The sequence below is a fragment of the Grampus griseus genome (assembly GCF_964374135.1).
Source record: "Grampus griseus genome assembly, chromosome: X".
NCBI classification, from domain to species: domain Eukaryota; kingdom Metazoa; phylum Chordata; class Mammalia; order Artiodactyla; family Delphinidae; genus Grampus; species Grampus griseus.
The window spans coordinates 60,995,389-61,012,858 of NC_138999.1; the positions used below are offsets into that span (position 1 = coordinate 60,995,389).

The following is a 17,470-nucleotide window of genomic DNA, read 5'->3' on the forward strand; positions in this document are numbered from 1 at the left end:
CACCACACTGTACATTACATCCCAGGGTTTATTTATTTTATAACTGGAAGTTTGTACCTTTTGACCCCCTGCATCCATTTTGCCCACCCCTCAAATCCAGGAACCACCAATCTGTTCTCTGTTATCTATGAACTTGGTTTTGTTTTTGTTTTAGACCCCACATATAAGTGAGATCATACAGTATTCGTCTTTCTCTGTCTGATTTATTTCACTTAGCATAATGCCTCCAAGGTCCATCTATGTTGTCACAAATGGCAAAAATCCACTCTTTTTTATGGCTGAATAATATTCCTGTCTGTGTGTGTCTGTGTGTGTGTCACATTTTCTTTATCCATTCATTTATCAGGCCTTTAAATTTAAATTACAGGAGATAGAAGAACAAACTAATGACACTACAGACTAATCCAAATCATTGGCATAGAAATAAAAGTGGGGAGGGATTTTTCTAGATTAAAAGATGCTTAAGAAAAGAATCTAGAAAAGAGTGGAGGGGGCTTCCCTTGTGGCACAGTGGTTGAGAGTCTGCCTGCCGATGCAGGGGACACGGGTTCGTGCCCCGGTCCGGGAAGATCCCACATGCCGCAGAGTGGCTGGGCCCATGAGCCATGGCCGCTGAGCCTGCACGTCCGGAGCCTGTGCTCCACAATGGGAGAGGCCACAACAGTGAGAGGACCGCGTACCGCAAAAAAAAAAAAAAAAAAAAAAGAGTGGAGGGACTTCCCTGATGGTCCAGTGGTTAAGACTCCGTGCTCCTGGGACTTCCCTGGTGGTTGAGTGGTTAAGAATCCGCCTTCCAATGCAGGGGACGTGGGTTCAATCCCTGGTCAGGGAAGTAAGATCCCACATACCGCAGGGCAACTAAGCCTGCACACTGCAACTACTGAGCCCACGTGCTCTAGAGCTCATGTGCCACAACTAGCGAGCCTGCATGCTGCAACGAAAGATCCCACATGCCGCAATGAAGGTCCCGCATGCAGTAACTAAGACCTGATGCAGCCAAATTAATTAATTAATTTAAAAAAATAGATTCCACACTCCCAGTGCAGGGGGCCCGGTTCAATGCTTGGTCAGGGAACTAGATCCTGCACTCTGCAACTAAAGATCCCGCATGCCACAATGAAGATCCCAAGTGCCACAACTAAGACCCGGAGCAGCCAAATAAATGAATAAATAATTTGTAAAAAACAAAAGAGAGTGGATATATGTATAACTGATTCACTTTGCTGTACACCTGAAACTAACGCAACATTGTAAATCAACTATAAGCCAATAAAAACTTTTTAAAAAATAAAGTGTTACCTTAAAATAAAAGAGAGACTTATGAAATATAACCAAATGCAGCTTGTGGAACTTCTTTGGATCCTGATTCAAACAAATCAATTATTAAAAGACTTAAGACCATTTGAAAAATGCAAATATGAACTGTGTATTAGCTGATATCAAAGAATTAATTTATTTTGTTAAGCGTGATATGGTACAGTGGTTTTCTAAGAATATGTTCGTTTTTAGAGACGCGCACTGAAATATTTAAGGATGAAATACTATGATGCCTGAGAATTTACTTTAAAGTACAGTAGGGACTTCCCTGCTGGTCGAGTGGTTAAGAATCCACCTTCCAATGCAGAGGACATGGGTTCGATCCCTGGTCAGGGAACTAAGATCCCACATGCCATGGGGCAACTAAGCCCGCACACCACAACTACTGAGCCCGTGCACCACAACTAGAGAGCCCACGTGCTGCAACTAAGACCCAATGCAGCCAAAAATAAAAAAATATTTTTTTAAAAATTAAAATAGGGGCTTCCCTGGTGGCACAGTGGTTGAGAATCTGCCTGCCAATGCAGGGGACACAGGTTCAAGCCCTGGTCTGGGAAGATCCCACATGCCGCGAAGCAACTAGGCCCGTGAGCCACAACTACTGAGCCTGCGCGCCTGGAGCTTGTGCTCCACAACAAGAGAGCCCGCGACAGCGAGAGGTCCGCGCACCACGATGAAGAGTGGCCCCCGCTCGCCACAACTAGAGAAAGCCCTTGCACGGAAACGAAGACCCAACACAGCCAAAAATAAATAAATTAATTAATTAATTAAAAATTAAAATAGAGGACTTCCCTGGTGGCGCAGTGGTTGGGAATCCACCTGCCAATGCAGGGGACACAGGTTCGATCCCTGGTCTGGGAGAATCTCACATGCCACAGAGCAACTGGGCCCATGCGCCACAGCTGCTGAGCCTGCACTCTGGAGACTGTGAGCCACAGCTACTGAGCCCGCATGCCCCAACTACTGAAGCCCACACACCTGGGGCCCGTGCTCCACAACGAGAGGCCACCGCAAGGAGAGGTCCGCGCACCTCAATGAGGAGTGGCCCCCACTTGCCGCAACTGGGGAGAGCTCGCGCGCAGCAGCAAAGACCCAACGCAGCCAAAAAAGACCCCAAAACCAAAAAAAAACCAAAAACAAATAAATTAATTAATTTAATTAAATCTAAAAAATAAATAAATAAAAATAAAGTACATAAGGGACTTCTCTGGTGGTCCAGTGGTTAAGACTCCGAGCTCCCAATGCAGGGGGCCCGGGTTCGATCTCTGGTCAGGGAACTAGATCCCACATGACGCAACTAAGACCTGCATGCCGCAACTAAAGATCCCACACGCCGCAACAAAGTTCCCGCGATCCCACACACTGCAACTAAGACCTGGCACAGCCAAATAAATAAATAAAATATTTTTTAAAAAATAAAAAGGGACTTCCCTGGTGGCACCGTGGTTAAGAATCCACCTGCCAATGCAGGGGACACAGGTTCAAGCCCTGGTCTGGGAAGATCCCACATGCCACAGAGCAACTAAGCCCGTGCACCACAACTACTGAGCCTGCGCTCTAGAGCCCATAAGCCACAACTACTGAGCCTACAAGCCACAACTACTAAAGCCTGCGCACCTAGTGCCCGTGCTCCACAACAAGAGAAGCCACCACAAGGAGAAGCCCATGCACCACAACGAAGAGTAGCCTCCGCTCGCCACAACTAGTGAAAGCCCATGAGCAGCAACAAAGACCCAACATAGCCAAAAATAAATAAATAAATAAAATTTTTTAAAAAAATGTTTAAGCAGTGCCTTAAAAAAAAAAAAAAAAAGAATCAGCCTGCCAGTGCGGGGGACACAGTTTCGAGCCCTAGTCCAGGAAGATCCCACATGCTGCGGAGCAACTAAGCCTGTGTGCCACAACTACTGAGCCCACGCACCACAACTACTGAAGCCCGAGCACCTAGAGCCCGTGCTCTGCAACATGAGAAGGCACCACAATGAGAAACCTGCTCACCACAACAATAAGTAGCCCCCGCTTGCCGCAACTAAAGAAAGCCCACACACGGCAACGAAGACCCAACGCAGCCAAAAATAAATAAATAAATAAATTTTAAAATAAATAAATAAATAAAACTAAACTTTCAAAAAATTTTTTTAAATAAAGTACATTAGAAGAAAAAGCAAAAGCAATTGGGGATATGAGAAGAAATCAGCAGAATCTAAGAAGCAGCAACAAGCGAGGTAGGAAGAAAGTCAGGAGAGTGAGGGGTCCTGGTGGCCAAATGAGTCTAGCATTTTGTGGAGAAGTGATCAATTCTGTCAAGTACTACTGGTGAGTCAAGGAAGAGGAAGATTATGAACTGACCATTAGATTTATGAAAGTCGACCTTGACAAAAGCAGTTGGAGTAGAATGATAGAAGAAAGTGGGTGACATAGAGAATAGAAAGCAGATGGGTGATAGCAAGAGAGAGTTGACAACATAGAGTACAAGCAAGTGAGTAACAGAGAGGGTGACACAGTGAGTGACATGGGAGAGAGGTTGGATGACAGATAAGTAGAGGTCAGATAACTCTGCCAGTCATCATTTATTGCCTCTCAGTTCCAAATTCATCCCTCAGTACCTGCTCTGTGATAATGATAGAATTCCTTTAAGCATCTCTCCTCTACAGCCAGCATGATGTTAAGCTTTCTCAGTAGAGGACGCCTGAGGGACACTGCAGGAGGAGGGGGCTCTCCTGAAGTTGCCAGCTGCCGCTGCACAGGGGGTCAACCAAGTGACACACAGCCACCCACCCAGAACACGCAGTCTTTCAACGATCTTGAAGTCTCCACCTGGCCTGGCGATAACCTTCTTGCAGCCCTCTCTACATCGGAACCAGCCTCCCCAGCAGCTGCCTGTGCCCCAGGTCCCACTCCTTCTGCACTCCTACACCATTGGTTGCTGCTAGCCTGCTCCCCACCTGCACTCCAGAAGGTTGCTTCCTATGAGCCCAGGGAGTGCAGACCAGCTCCAGCCTGGGCAAGCCAGCACACTTCTCTGCTACCCAGTGGGCTGAACTATACCTTCTCCAAGGAGGTCTGAACCTCAGCCTTGGGGAGAGGGCCTCCTTCCAAGTTTGTCCTTCCTTGGGTACTCTCCCTTAGCCCTAGGGCACCATATGGAGTTTCCTTATTTCTTATAGTTACTCATTTATCAATTTAATAACTCTTACTTTAAAATTCCTGTTTTAATATACTGCATGGTTTCTACCTCCTGATTGGACCCAGAATGATACAGTGACAGAGAAAAAAAGAGGATGGGTGACTGAATAAGGGAGTGGGTAACAGAGAAAGAAAGTGGGTAACAGGGAAAGAGTGGGTAACAGAAAGAGAATGGGTAATAGAGGTAGAGTGTAGGTGACAGATGGTGGGTGACAAGAAAGGGGGTACAGAGGTACAGAGTGGGGAGGTTGACAGAGAGACAAAGAGTAAGTGGGGTGAGAACGAATGGACGACAGTGTGAGCAGGTAGTTGAGAGTGTGAACAGGTGGGTGACGGGGGGGGGTAGGGGACAGAGAGATAATGGGAGAGAAGGAGAGAATGAGAGAGAGAGAACTATGAGTGCCAGAGAGGGAGAGCAGGTGACAGAGGTGGGTGACACAGAGAAAGAGATAATGGACAACAGAAAGAGACAGAGGCAGGGGAGGGAGAGAGGGAGGGAGGGAATGCCAGAAGAAGAGAAAGGGGGCAACAGGGGGAGAGGGACAACACAGAGTGGAAGCAAGCAGGGGGTACAGAGAGCACAAGGGGGCGGTAGGCAAGAGAGGAGCTGGTGGGCGGGCATCACCAAGGGAGAGCATGACTGACACAGAGTGTGTGACAGAGTCACTGTATGCGACAGAAGGTAAAGGTGTGGCAAAAGGAAAACGTGCAGAGAGTGTATGACAGCAAGTCTCAGTTCACTTTCATCTTTTGGACAGGAGAGGCAAAGAAACAGGGAAGGAGAGGGACAAAAAAGTGAGAGGAAAGAGGGAGGAAGAAAGAGAGACAGAGAAACTGTGAGAGCAGGATTGTGCCAAGGAGTAGAATTATGAGCAAGAGAGAAGGGAGAGAATGTAGAGAAGGCGATGCTTTGTGCGAGGCGGTTTTGGTTTGGGGGGATTTGGAAGAGGATGAGAGAGATTGAGACAGATTAGGAGAAATAAAATAGGGATTGGGGGAGTTGAGGGCTCATGAGAGATGGAATGTCAGGAGAGACAGAGAAATGTGAGAAAGGTGGGGATTGTGAGAGTAGAAGATGATTGCGAGAGAAGGGGGTGCTTGTTAGGCGGGTGGGAAAGAGACCATTTGAGTATGCTCATAAGAGAGCATGTGGAGTGAGTGAGACAGGTACCAGCATGAGAGGCAGTGTTGGTGAAACCAAGCAGGGCCCTGTGGGGCTCCTGGACACAGAGGCCTTTTTGTCCCCTGTTTCTTGTAGGCAAGGCTCCAGCCACCATGACCTTCCCTGAGTTCCAAAGGGCAGGTTCAAACAGTTGCTAATCAATGGGGGGAAACAGCCAAGAAACCACCTGAGGCAAGATTAAAAGGACCAGAGAAGCTCATCAAGATTAGGAGAGGACCACCTGAGACCCTACACACACCCTAATCTTGTCAGCAACCCCACCTTGGGAAGTATTGTTATAAAACTCCTCATCAGGGCTTCCCTGGTGGTACAGTGGTTAGGAATCCACCTGCCAATGCAGGGGACATGGGTTCGAACCCTGGGCTGGGAAGATCCCACATGCCGCGGCGCAGCTAAGCCCATGTGCCACAACTACCGAGCCTACGCTCTAGAGCCCGGGAGCCACAACTACTGAGCCCGTGTGCCACTACTACTGAAGCCCGCACGCCTAGAGCCCATGCTCCTCAACTAGAGAGGCCACTGCAATGAGAAGCCTGTGTACCACAACGAAGAGTATCCCCCGCTCACCACAACCAGAGAAAAGTCCACGTGCAGCAACAAAGACCCAATGCAGCCAAAAATAAAATAAATAAAAATAAGTTAATTAAAAAAAAAACTCCTCATCAAATCCTCGGGGCGGGGGCACATAGTTTTTTGAGGCAGGAGCCCGCTGCCCGCTGTGGCCCCCTTTGCCTGGCAAGGTAATAAAGCTACTCCCTTTCTACTCCTCCAAAGCTCTGCCTCCACATTTCTATTCGGCACTGAACAGAGGCCGGGTTTTCGGCAACAAAATTTGGGGGGCTCGCCTGGTATCTGACTCGTGGGCCGGCAGCCCCGTGGGGACCCTCGGCTTGATCAGACGCTCGGAGGTTTCTCTGCACGCCAGCCTCCTTCGGGAGAGCAGAGGTTTGGAGGACTTCTCTGAGGCCAGATCACTAGGGATGCCCTGCCATAGGGCTGTGCCCCGATAATACCCGGACTGCCATCTCAGTAGTCGGAACTCCAAGATGGAGGTGGAGAACGGGAGAGAGGTTGCCCTAGCAACTGCCAAGGCCACCTTTGCCTTGAGGACACCCCCTCTTCTATCCACATCAGCCCGGACTTCCTGCTCTGAGAAAGCATTTTGGAGAAGGAGAAAAGTAGGATTAGGTATGTCACAACACCTCTGCCAGCATTTTTGCTAAGTCCCCCAGCATGCACACCGAGGCCGCTCGACCTGGTCCGTTTGGGGGAACTCTGGTTCCCGTTTGGGGATTTTCCATTAGGAAGATCCCATTTGTAAGGCGCAACTTGGACCAAGGCCACCAGCTTAGTGGGACTTAGAACCCAGTTTGAACCTCGGGCTGTTTGTTTTGTGTGTGTGTGTGTGGCTTCCGTTTGGCTGGCGAGAATTCTGGTTTTGCTTTCAGTTTTGTGCACAGAGCTGTTTAATTCGACTCAATATGGGAAGCGCTTCCTCTTCCTCTCCATCTGACAGTCCCCTAAGGAAGATTTTGGCAGATTTGTCAACCTATAGCTATGAATCTATTTTAATTCTGTTTAGCCAATGTATATTCTTAAAAGTGAGGAGAGGTGGCCTTTGTATGGTGGCCTAAATTATTATACTATTCTTCAGCTAGAATTGTTTTGTCACAGGAATGGAAAGGCTGGAAATTCTCTCCACTCCATCTGGGCTAGCCACTTTGGCCTCACTCCCTTGCAGCAATTGAGCCACTCTGGGCCCCCTGAGAGCCAACTCTGGGTTTGTTCTCTTTCAAGAACTGAGCCAATCTGTTTGGAAGCCTTTGTCCAGGAGTGGAAGTGGAATTTTTAAACTATACCTCCTCTGAGTTTCTGTCTGTGTGGCCATAGCCTATCTGTCATTTGTGTTTTTGTGTGTATTGTTTTGGGGTGAGCCACTCTCGCTTGTGTAGGGTGGGAAAATTCTACCAGATCATTGCGAGCCATTTTGAGTCCTCTGTCTGGGAGTGGAAATGGGCTACATCTTGTCTGATCTTTTGTTTGTGGGACCATGTCTGTTGTCTGTATGTGTGTGTCTCAGTACTTGCATTGACTGGTTGAGACGAATAACAGGGCTCACATGTGACAACACCAGTGTACCCTATCGCGTCGGGCTTTGCCTGTGGCAAAATTGTTGGTTGGGATTTTCCCTTTTGGACTAGCCTTGTTGAAACCGTGCACCTCAGATTGGGACTTGAACCCACGTGCCGGGACTCAAACCCAGCCAAAACCCAGACTGGGACTTGAAAACACGCGGCCGGGACTCAAACCCAGCCAAAACTCAGATTGGGACTCAAACTCACATGGCTGGGACTCAAACCCAGCCAAAACTCAGATTGGGAGTCGAACCCACAAGGCCGGGACTCGAACCTGGCCAAAACCCGCGGTCTTCCAACTGAGATCACATACCTGGCTTCAGGACTTAATGAAGCTCAGGTTCTCTTTTTTTTTTTTAGAAGTAATGGATTTACTTTACTTTATTTTATTCTTTTAACATCTTTATTGGAGTATAATTGCTTTACAATGGTGTGTTAGTTTCTGCTGTATAACAAAGTGAATCAGCTATACATATGCATATATCCCCATATCTCCTCCCTCTTGTGTCTCCCTCCCATCCTCCCTATCCCACCCCTCTAGGTGGTCACAAAGCACCGAGCTGATTAGAAGCTCAGGTTCCTGATGTCCCATCGCAGAAAGAATTCAGTGAGTGACAAAATGATAGGTAAGAAGTGGATTTATTTAGAGAAACACACTCCACAGAGTGTGGGCCACCTCAGAAGGTGAGAAAGGCACCAGGGTATGGGGTTGTCAGTTTTTATAGGGGTGGGTAATTTCATAGGCTAATGAGTGGGAGGAATATTCCAGCTTTTTGGGGAAAGGGTGGGGATTTCCAGGAATTGGGCCACAGCCCACTTTTGTTTTTTGGTTTTTTTGCGGTACGCGGGCCTCTCACTGTTGCGGCCTCTCCCGTTGCGGAGCCTGACGCGCAGGCTCAGCGGCCATGGCTCACGGGATCAGCCACTCCGCGGCATGAGGGATCCGCCCGGACCAGGGCACGAACCCACATCCCCTGCATCGGCAGGCAGACTCTCAACCACTGCGCCACCAGGGAAGCCCCACAGCCCACTTTTTGATCCTTATGGTTGGCCTTGGAACTGTCATGGCGCCTGTGGGTGTGTCATTTAGCTTACTGATGTGTTACAATGAGCGTATACTGAGGCTTAAGGTCTAGTGGAAGTCCACTTGTCCTGCCATCTTGGACCCATTTGGTTCTAATCAGTTTATGTCATGCCCTTGGACTATGTCATTCTTTCAAAGGTTGTTCCCTGCCCCCTTCCCTCCTGTTTCATTTTTATGGATGACCAGAGTTCTATTCCATCTTGTAACGGCCCCCCCAGGGTATTTTTACAAAATTAGGAGATCTTCAGCTATGCCCCCATGAAAAGGAATTGTTATTTCTCTCCCCCAGGGCCCTCCGGAACACTTATCTAGACCATCTCTAGTTCCTGAGACTGAAGAAAAAGGCAGGGAAAGAAGGCGTTTTTTTGTGGAAGGGGGAAAACTGAGATCTCTGGTTCGGTCTTTATGTAAAAGTTAACTTGTAAATGAGCTCTGTTTAATTGACTAGAAAGTAAGCTCTTACAAACTAAATCTAAATGTCTAGAAAATTGGCCAAGATAAATTTTAGGACCACATGATCTGGGAAATATTCAGTACTGAATTGATATCTGCTATTGAAGGTGGCTTAAGCTTGTTGGTTTGATTAATATAGACATGTCTTAAGAGTCATCAATGTTAAATAATGCAAGTGAGATAAGAGCTTTTGGGTAAACTCTTTAGAAATAATTGTTTTAGGAATGTGTACTTAAGAATAATCTCTTCAGCTGCTTTGTAGCTTAAAAATTTAGAGTTAAGTTAAATGATGGAAGTTTATTGAATAAGTAGGCCGTTTACAAATAAAATAAGATACTGAAACATTAGTTAGTGAATATTGGCTTACCTTGGCAGAGAGAGAAACTAAAGGTATTTGGTGCCACCCTGAGATACTCTCCATAAGAAAGCACATGTTTTTACAGTTGTGCAAGATCAGAATTTTGTAAGATTGGATTAAATCTAATTGGATAAATGGATTTTGTTGGGAGTGGGCTAAGGCAAGACCAGATTTGGTTTCTCCCTTCAACATTTTCTTGGAATACTGCTTTTGATAACAGCTTGTGAGTTCCTTTGCCTTTAAGTGATCTGTATTTCCGCTGAAATCTTTTCACTTTGGTTAAGTAAATAAGTATTGTTTGGCAGTTTCTAAAAGTTCTTTTGACCTCCAGCTAACTTTGAGATGCTTCAGAGGGCCCCTGAGTCATCTCAGAGAGAAAGATTTAACTAGGATTATTTGTTATGTTAAATCAAATGTAATCAGTTAAATTAAATGTAATCCTGGTTATTGTAACCAAGTTTCTTTACCGATTACATTGCAATCAGATGTTTAACTATGCCCTTTTTTTAAAAGTCTTTCTGTCATTTATAGACAGTTATTATTGTACTCTGCTTTTGCAAAGTGCTTCATCATCAAGATTTATGTGAAGGACCCCTTTTGACAAATACAGATCTCTGATAAATTTCACATCATACTGCTGAGCTGGATAAGAAAAAAAAAATCTTAATGGAGAATCTGATGGCTTCATAAAATGTTAACAAAAGGATTGGTTACTGAGTGAACTAGTGAATATGGTTATAATGTTTTTTTGTTTTTTCTTTTCTTTGGTCTGGAATATCACTGGTTACTTAATATTACAGACTTACTTTGAAAGCAAATGTCTTGGTTTGGCTGTGTTCAATGGAGATGAGGGTAATTTTAGGGAAAAAGATTATGTTTCAATAGATATAAAATTCTAGATCTGTTAATTAAAGTCTGTATTTATGGAAGTTATTGTGTTAGTCACACTTTTGCCCTGATGTTTAGGAGAAAAGAAAAATTACCTAGTAAAGTTATCAGACTGTAATTATTCATGATGTATCACTGTTTGCTTTAGGTCTACTGCTAAAAGCACATGTACAATGCTTATGTGACAATTGGGCATAAATGATAAAATGTATGGCCTATAAAGCGTTTTCTCCTTAACATACCTCTGAGCTTGTTCAGTTTTACTCTGATCAGGTTTCCCCAATGAGGATTAACCAGGCAAATATAAAGAAGGCCTAGCACCTAAGGACATGATCTATACCTGGGGCGAAGAGTTGAATCACCCTGGCACTGAGGGATAGATATTTTGATCATCAACGTCTTCTATTGAAAGACTTGCAATCAAAAGGGGAAATGAAAGAAAAAAAATCTGCACTGATTGAAGTATGAGGAAGTCACTCTGGCCTATGCATGGTTTAACTTTAAAAAGCAGCCTATTTTGTGGCCTTTCAGACATGCATTGTACATCTCCTTTAACGGTGAGGAGGGGAATGCATTTGAAAGTCAAAATGGAGTAACTATGGTAAAACTAGGTGACCACTGTGGATGTGATTCCAGATGCATTTATTCCTGTATTGTTGCAAACTTGAATTTTCTGAGCTATATCAGACTCTGGGATGCCACAAGAATTTAAAAATTCCCCCACCCTCTTCAACGAGATTTTGGTTAAAGATTTAAGAGGATTACACCTGGTTCAAGGTGGAGTAGAGGCCTTTCCAGCCAGAATAGGAAAAGCATCTGGAAGTGACAAAAACACTTCTTAAGGACATTATTTCTAGGTACTGCCTTTCCTCTACTATTCAGAGTAGCAATGGATCTGCTTTTGTCGCAGAAATAACACAAACAGCAAATAAAGCTTTAGGTATAAAATGGAAACTTCACTCAGCATGGAGACCCCAATCTACAGGAAAAGCTAAGAAGATGAATCACAGGAAACCCATCTAAAATGGGACAAGGTCTTGCCAATTGCTCTCCTCTGTATACTGGTGGCCCCTAGAAGCTGGCTAGGATTGAGCCTTTATGAAATTATATACAGGAGACCATTCTTAGCTCCTAAGAGTAAAAAGAAAGAGAAACATTTCTAATGTAGGAAGAAAGAAGTTAAACAGTATGTAAAACAGGTTGGTCAATTGTTAACTGCTATGCATAAGTTTATGTTCCACAGGTCTCCCCCTTGCCTGGAAGTTCCCTTACATCCCTTCAAAGCGGGAGACCAGGTGCTGCTGAAGGTTTGGAAAAAACAAGGACCCGAGTGACAGCTGGAGGAAAAATGGAAGGGGCCATACAAGATGTCCTCCTTACTTTTCACACCTCCTTAAAACTGGATGGAGTTAAACCATGAATACATCACACTAGAGTAAAAAGATTATCTGAAACCGATGAACCCAGCCTGCCCCCAGCCTGCCCACAGCAGAGGAACAGACCTGCAGGAAATCGATGTCTCACCCTTTGGGAAACCTTAAGTATTTGTTCCAACAACCAGAATGAAAGTTCTGTTTTCTTATCCTTTCTCATACCTTTTACCTACAAAACTATAGATTCATATGCTGACTCTTTCAGTAATTCTAACTGCTAGATATGTGGTCAGTTTCCTACTTCCAGGTCTTCGGGATTGCCTTGGTGGGTTTCCTCCCTTACAGGGAATGGTTTGGAAACAACTGGCTTCAGACATATTCTCCTGAATTCCTAAGGAAATTAGATCTATTCTGTCTACTAAAGTTCTAGTTGTCACTCCTCTTGCCTCTAACCTGGTCTGTTGTATCAAAATGGCAGAACAAGGGATTGAGATCTTAATCATATAAGACTCAGATCCAGGACTTGGAACTCAAATATTTCTAATTTGGTATCTATTCCCTAAAATTTAGGCAGGACTATGCCCCATCTCAGCAGAAGTAGTCAGAGCGGTTGTTGACGCGTTCCCTAAAAGATCTGGGGAAACATAAAACCAAAGTGGGGATTAAAACTGAGTCCCCTGCCGAGTTTATAATTAACATCTTTATCCAAAACGATCGTTCCCTTTTCTCATCCAATATCTGTTCTCCTCAAGACTGAGGAGTATCAAAGAAAAGCGGGACGTGAAACTAAGCAGGGCCCGTGCGGCTCCTGGACACGGACACCTTTTTGTCCCCTGTTTCTTGTAGGCAAGACTCCAGCGGCCATGACCTCCCCTGAATTCCAAAGGGCAGATTCAAACATTTGCTAATCAATGGGCGGGGGGGAACAGCCAAGAAACCACCTGAAGCAAGATTAAAAGGACCAGAGAAGCTCATCAAGATTAGGAGACAACCACCTGAGACCCTACACACACCCTAATCTTGTCAGCAACCCCACCTTGGGAAGCATTGTTATAAAACTCATCAAATCCTCCTGGGGGGGCGATGGGGACACATAGTTTTCGAGGCAGGAGGCTGCTGTGTCCCCCTTTGCCTGGCAAAGTAATAAAGCTACTCCTCCAAAGCTCTGTCTCCTGCATATCTATTAGGCAACACTGGGGAATAAGCACAAGCTGCTTGCTCAGGGAAAGGACGGAGTGGGGGACTAAAGGTCTTAAGCCTTATCCTCATTTTCCAGATGAGAAAATTGAGGCTCAGAAGTCAGGGGACTTACTTGAGGCCTCCCAGCTAACAAGTGCCAGAGTCATAATTTGAACCCCAAATGGCCCAACTCTGAAGCCAGCACTCTACCCCCCACACACTTCCTCCCTCTGTTTTCCCCAAGTCTTCTTTAAGGAAGTCATGTAACTCACTCAGTCCAAAGATGTGTTTCACTCCTCTGTAAGACCTTTTGTCTTCTAACAGCCTTAAAACATTCTTTTTTTTGGAAAGGGAGATGGAACTATTCCACTGCTCCGATTGATTTCTTTGTACTACAACAAAATTTAAAACTTCTGTGCATCAAAGGACACAATCAACAGAGTGAAAAGGCAACTTACAGAATGGGAGAAAATATTTGCAAATCATACATCTGGTAAGAAGTTAATATCCAGAGTATATAAGGAATTACAACTCAACAACAACGAAACAAGCAACCCAATTAAAAAATGGGCAAAGGACTAGAATAGATATTTCTCCAAAGAAAATATACAAATAGTCAATAAGCACATGAAAAGATGCTCAACATCACTAACCATTAGAGAAGTGCAAATCAAAACCCCAATGAAATACCATTTCAATATCGTTAGGATGGCTAGTAACAACAACAACAACAACAGAATAAGTGTTGAAGAGAATGTGAAGACATTGGAACCCTTGGGCACTGTTGGTGGGAGTGTAAAATGGTGCTGCTGCCATAGAAGACAGTATGGCAGTTCCTCAAAAAATTAAAAGTAGAATTACCATATGATCCAGCAATCCCACTTCTGGATATATACCCAAAAGAATTGAAAGCAGGAGCTCAAAGAGATATCTGTACACCCACATTCACAGCAGCACTATTCACAATAGTCAAGAGATGGAAGCAACCCAAATATCCATCAACAGATAAATGAATAAACAAAATGTGACCTTATGCATACAATGGAACATTATTCAGTCTTAAAAAGCAAGGAAATCCTGTCACATGGCACAACATGGATAAATCTTGAGGACATTATGCTACATAAAATAAACCAGTCGTGGGCTTCCCTGGTGGCGCAGTGGTTAAGAATCCGCCTGCCAATGCAGGGGATATGGGTTCGATCCCTGGCCCGGGAAGATCCCACATGCCTTGGAGAAACTAAGCCCGTGCGCCACAACTACTGAGCCTGCGCTCTAGAGCCCATGAGCCACAACTACTGGACCCACATGCCACAACTACTGAAGCCCACGCACCTATAGCCAGTGCTCTGCAACAAAGAGAAGGCACAACAATGAGAAGACAGATCACCGCAACGAAAGAGTAGCCCCTGCTCGCCACAACTAGAGAAAGCCTGCGCACAGCAAAAAAGACCCAACACAGCCAAAAATAAAAATAAATTTATTTTAAAAATTAAAAAAATAAAAAATAAACCAGTCACAAAAAGACAAATACTGTATGATTGTACTTATATATAAGGTCCCTAGAGAAGTCAAATTGACAGAGAAAGTAGAATGGTGGTTGCCAGGGGCTGGGGGAGAGAAGAATGAGGAATTCTTGTCTAATAGGTATAGAGTTTTAGTTTTGCAAGATGAAAAGAGTTCTGGAGATGGATGATGGTAATGGTTGAACAACAATGTTAATGTATTTAATACCACTGAACTGTACACTTAAGAAGAGTTAAAATGGGTGCTCACTTTGGCAGCACTTATACTAAAATTGGAACAATACAGAGAAGATTAGCAAGGCCTCTGTGCAAGGATGACACGCAAATTCGTGAAGCATTCCGCATTTTTGGAGTTTGGGATTAGCAGATGCGAACTATTATATATAGAATGGATAAACAACAAGGTCCTACTGTATAGCACAGGGAACTATATTCAATATCCTGTAATAAACCATAATGAAAAAGAATATGAAAAAGTATACCTGAAACTAACACGATACTGTAAATCAACTATACTTCAATTTAAAAAGATTTTTTTTAATTTTAAAGACTATATATAAGTATAAATGAATCACTTTGCTATATACCAGAAACTAACACAACATTGTAAATAAAAACACTTCCAGAAAAAATAAATTTAAAAAAAATAATGGTTAAGATGGTAAATTTTATGTTGATTTTATAATAATTTAAAGAAAATTTTAAATGCTCATTCCCACATCACCATGTCCTCCACCCTTAGCCATCTGGTGAATGATTAGTTTCTCAACACCAATGTCTCCTCTTGTGAGCCCTTCCCTTAGCTCACTGATCCTTGTAGTTGGCCATTCCCTCCTGTAGTATGCCTTGCACATTGTACCTCTTACAGCACTTATCAAACAATATAGCAATTATGGTCTACCTATCCCTTTCCACCACTAGATTATAAGCAGTTTGGGGGCAGGGACAGTGTTTTACTCCTCTCTGTATCCCCTAGGCCTGGGGCTTGGTAGACTGGAAAAACCCAAGAAAGGCTTTTGTAGGGGGGTATCTTAAAATTAATGTTTATTTTTGTATATTAAAGCACAGCATACACAAAAATCATTGAAAAACTACAAAAGGAAAATATTTTACCATATATAACAAGAATTTTAAATCTTTGATATATTAATATATATTTAAATAATTTTAAAAAGCTAGTTCCAAACAGAAAGATGAGTGTTGAACCTTGACTGAAAATGTATACATTAAATTATAAACATAAAATAGAATAATAGAAAATATTTAAATTTAGTAAGAATAATATCATAAGGCATTACCAATCTTTATTAAAAGAAAATGGATTTCAAAATGGTAATTTTGTGATACAGCCACTATGGAGAACAGTATGGAGGTTCCTTAAAAAACTAAAAATAGAACTACCATACGACTCAGCAATCCCACTACTGGGCATATACCCTGAGAAAACCATAATTCAAAAAGAGTCATGTACCAAAATGTTCATTGCAGCTCTATTTACAATAGCCAGGACATGGAAGCAACCTAAGTGTCCATCCACAGATGAATGAATAAAGATGTGGCACATATATACAATGGAATATTACTCAGCCATAAAAAGAAACGAAATTGAGTTATTTGTAGTGAGGTGGATGGTCCTAGAGTCTGTCATACAGAGTAAAGTAAGTCAGAAAAAGAAAAACAAATTCCGTATGCTAACATATATATGGAATCTTAAAAAAAAAAAGATTCTGAAGAACCTAGGGGGAGGGCTGGAATAAAGACCCAGATGTAGAGAATGGACCTGAGGACATGGGGAGGGGGAAGGGTAAGCTGTGACAAAGTGAGAGAGTGGCATGGATATATATACACTACCAAATGTAAAACAGATACCTAGTGGGAAGCAGCCGCATAGCACAGGGAGATTAGCTCGGTGCTCTGTGTCCGCCTAGAGGGGTGGGATAGGGAGGGTGGGAGGCAGACGCAAGAGGGAGGAGATATGGGGATATATGTATATGTATAGCTGATTCACTTTGTTATAAGACAGAAAGTAACACTCCATTGTAAAGCAATTATACTCCAATAAAGATGTTTAAAAAAATGGTGATTTTGAAAGCTGCAGACCCGAGGAAGCCTGGATCGATTGAAGTTCTGGCTCTTAAGGAGTTCATACCGGAGTTACTTGACCCGGGGCATCGGGGGCTCCCCAGGCTTTAGAAACCACGCCTCCTCCGAGAACACGGCCGCGCGTCTCATAAGGCTCCACCTCAACAGTTTGGGCCCCTGGGAGGGTCCAAGGGACCCCACACCCACACCCACTCCCGGCCAGGGCCTGTGAACTAGACCCGCCCAGCGACCCAAATGTACCTCAGGTAACGGGCAGCCTGCTCTGGGCTTAAGGCCCCAGCTTCCGCAAACCCTCGGGACGCCTCCATGACCCTCAGATCAGGCTCCGTGTATCTCGACCGCGGATTGAACTTCCCTCGTTCCCGCCCTGCGCATGAGCCTTGCGCGTGGAGGCGGGGCAGGGCCAACGGACAGTGTAGCGGCCGGCCAATCCACTGCACGAGCTCCGGCGCCACCGCCTGAGCCCCGCCCACGAAGGTCGCGCGCATGCGCCTACGCGCGCTTGGCGGGGTGTAGAGGAGGTAGCTGAGCCCGTGGCGGGGGCTGGGTTGTGTCCTCTTGTCGTCTCTTGCATTTTCAATCTAGTCCAAACCACGCTGCGGCGAATTCTTGTGTGCGTGTGATATCCTTGTGAGTGGAGTAGGCCGCCTGATATGATCTCGGTCGTTTTAGTGGCCCTTAGAAA

The 17,470-nt window shown here is 44.5% G+C and overlaps 1 protein-coding gene across 1 annotated transcript in view; it reads right to left on the reverse strand.

The window, feature by feature from the left end:
• ERCC6L (ERCC excision repair 6 like, spindle assembly checkpoint helicase) overlaps positions 1-17,108 on the reverse strand; it is a gene marked incomplete at its 3' end in the record, with an annotated part of 50,234 nt that extends 33,126 nt beyond the window's left edge. The window contains exon 1 of the mRNA XM_082681044.1: positions 17,026-17,108. Coding sequence (XP_082537170.1) covers positions 17,026-17,093 — 68 coding nt within the window. The 5' untranslated portion in view covers positions 17,094-17,108. The remainder of the gene's footprint in view (positions 1-17,025) is intronic.
• Positions 17,109-17,470: the final 362 nt, after the last annotated feature.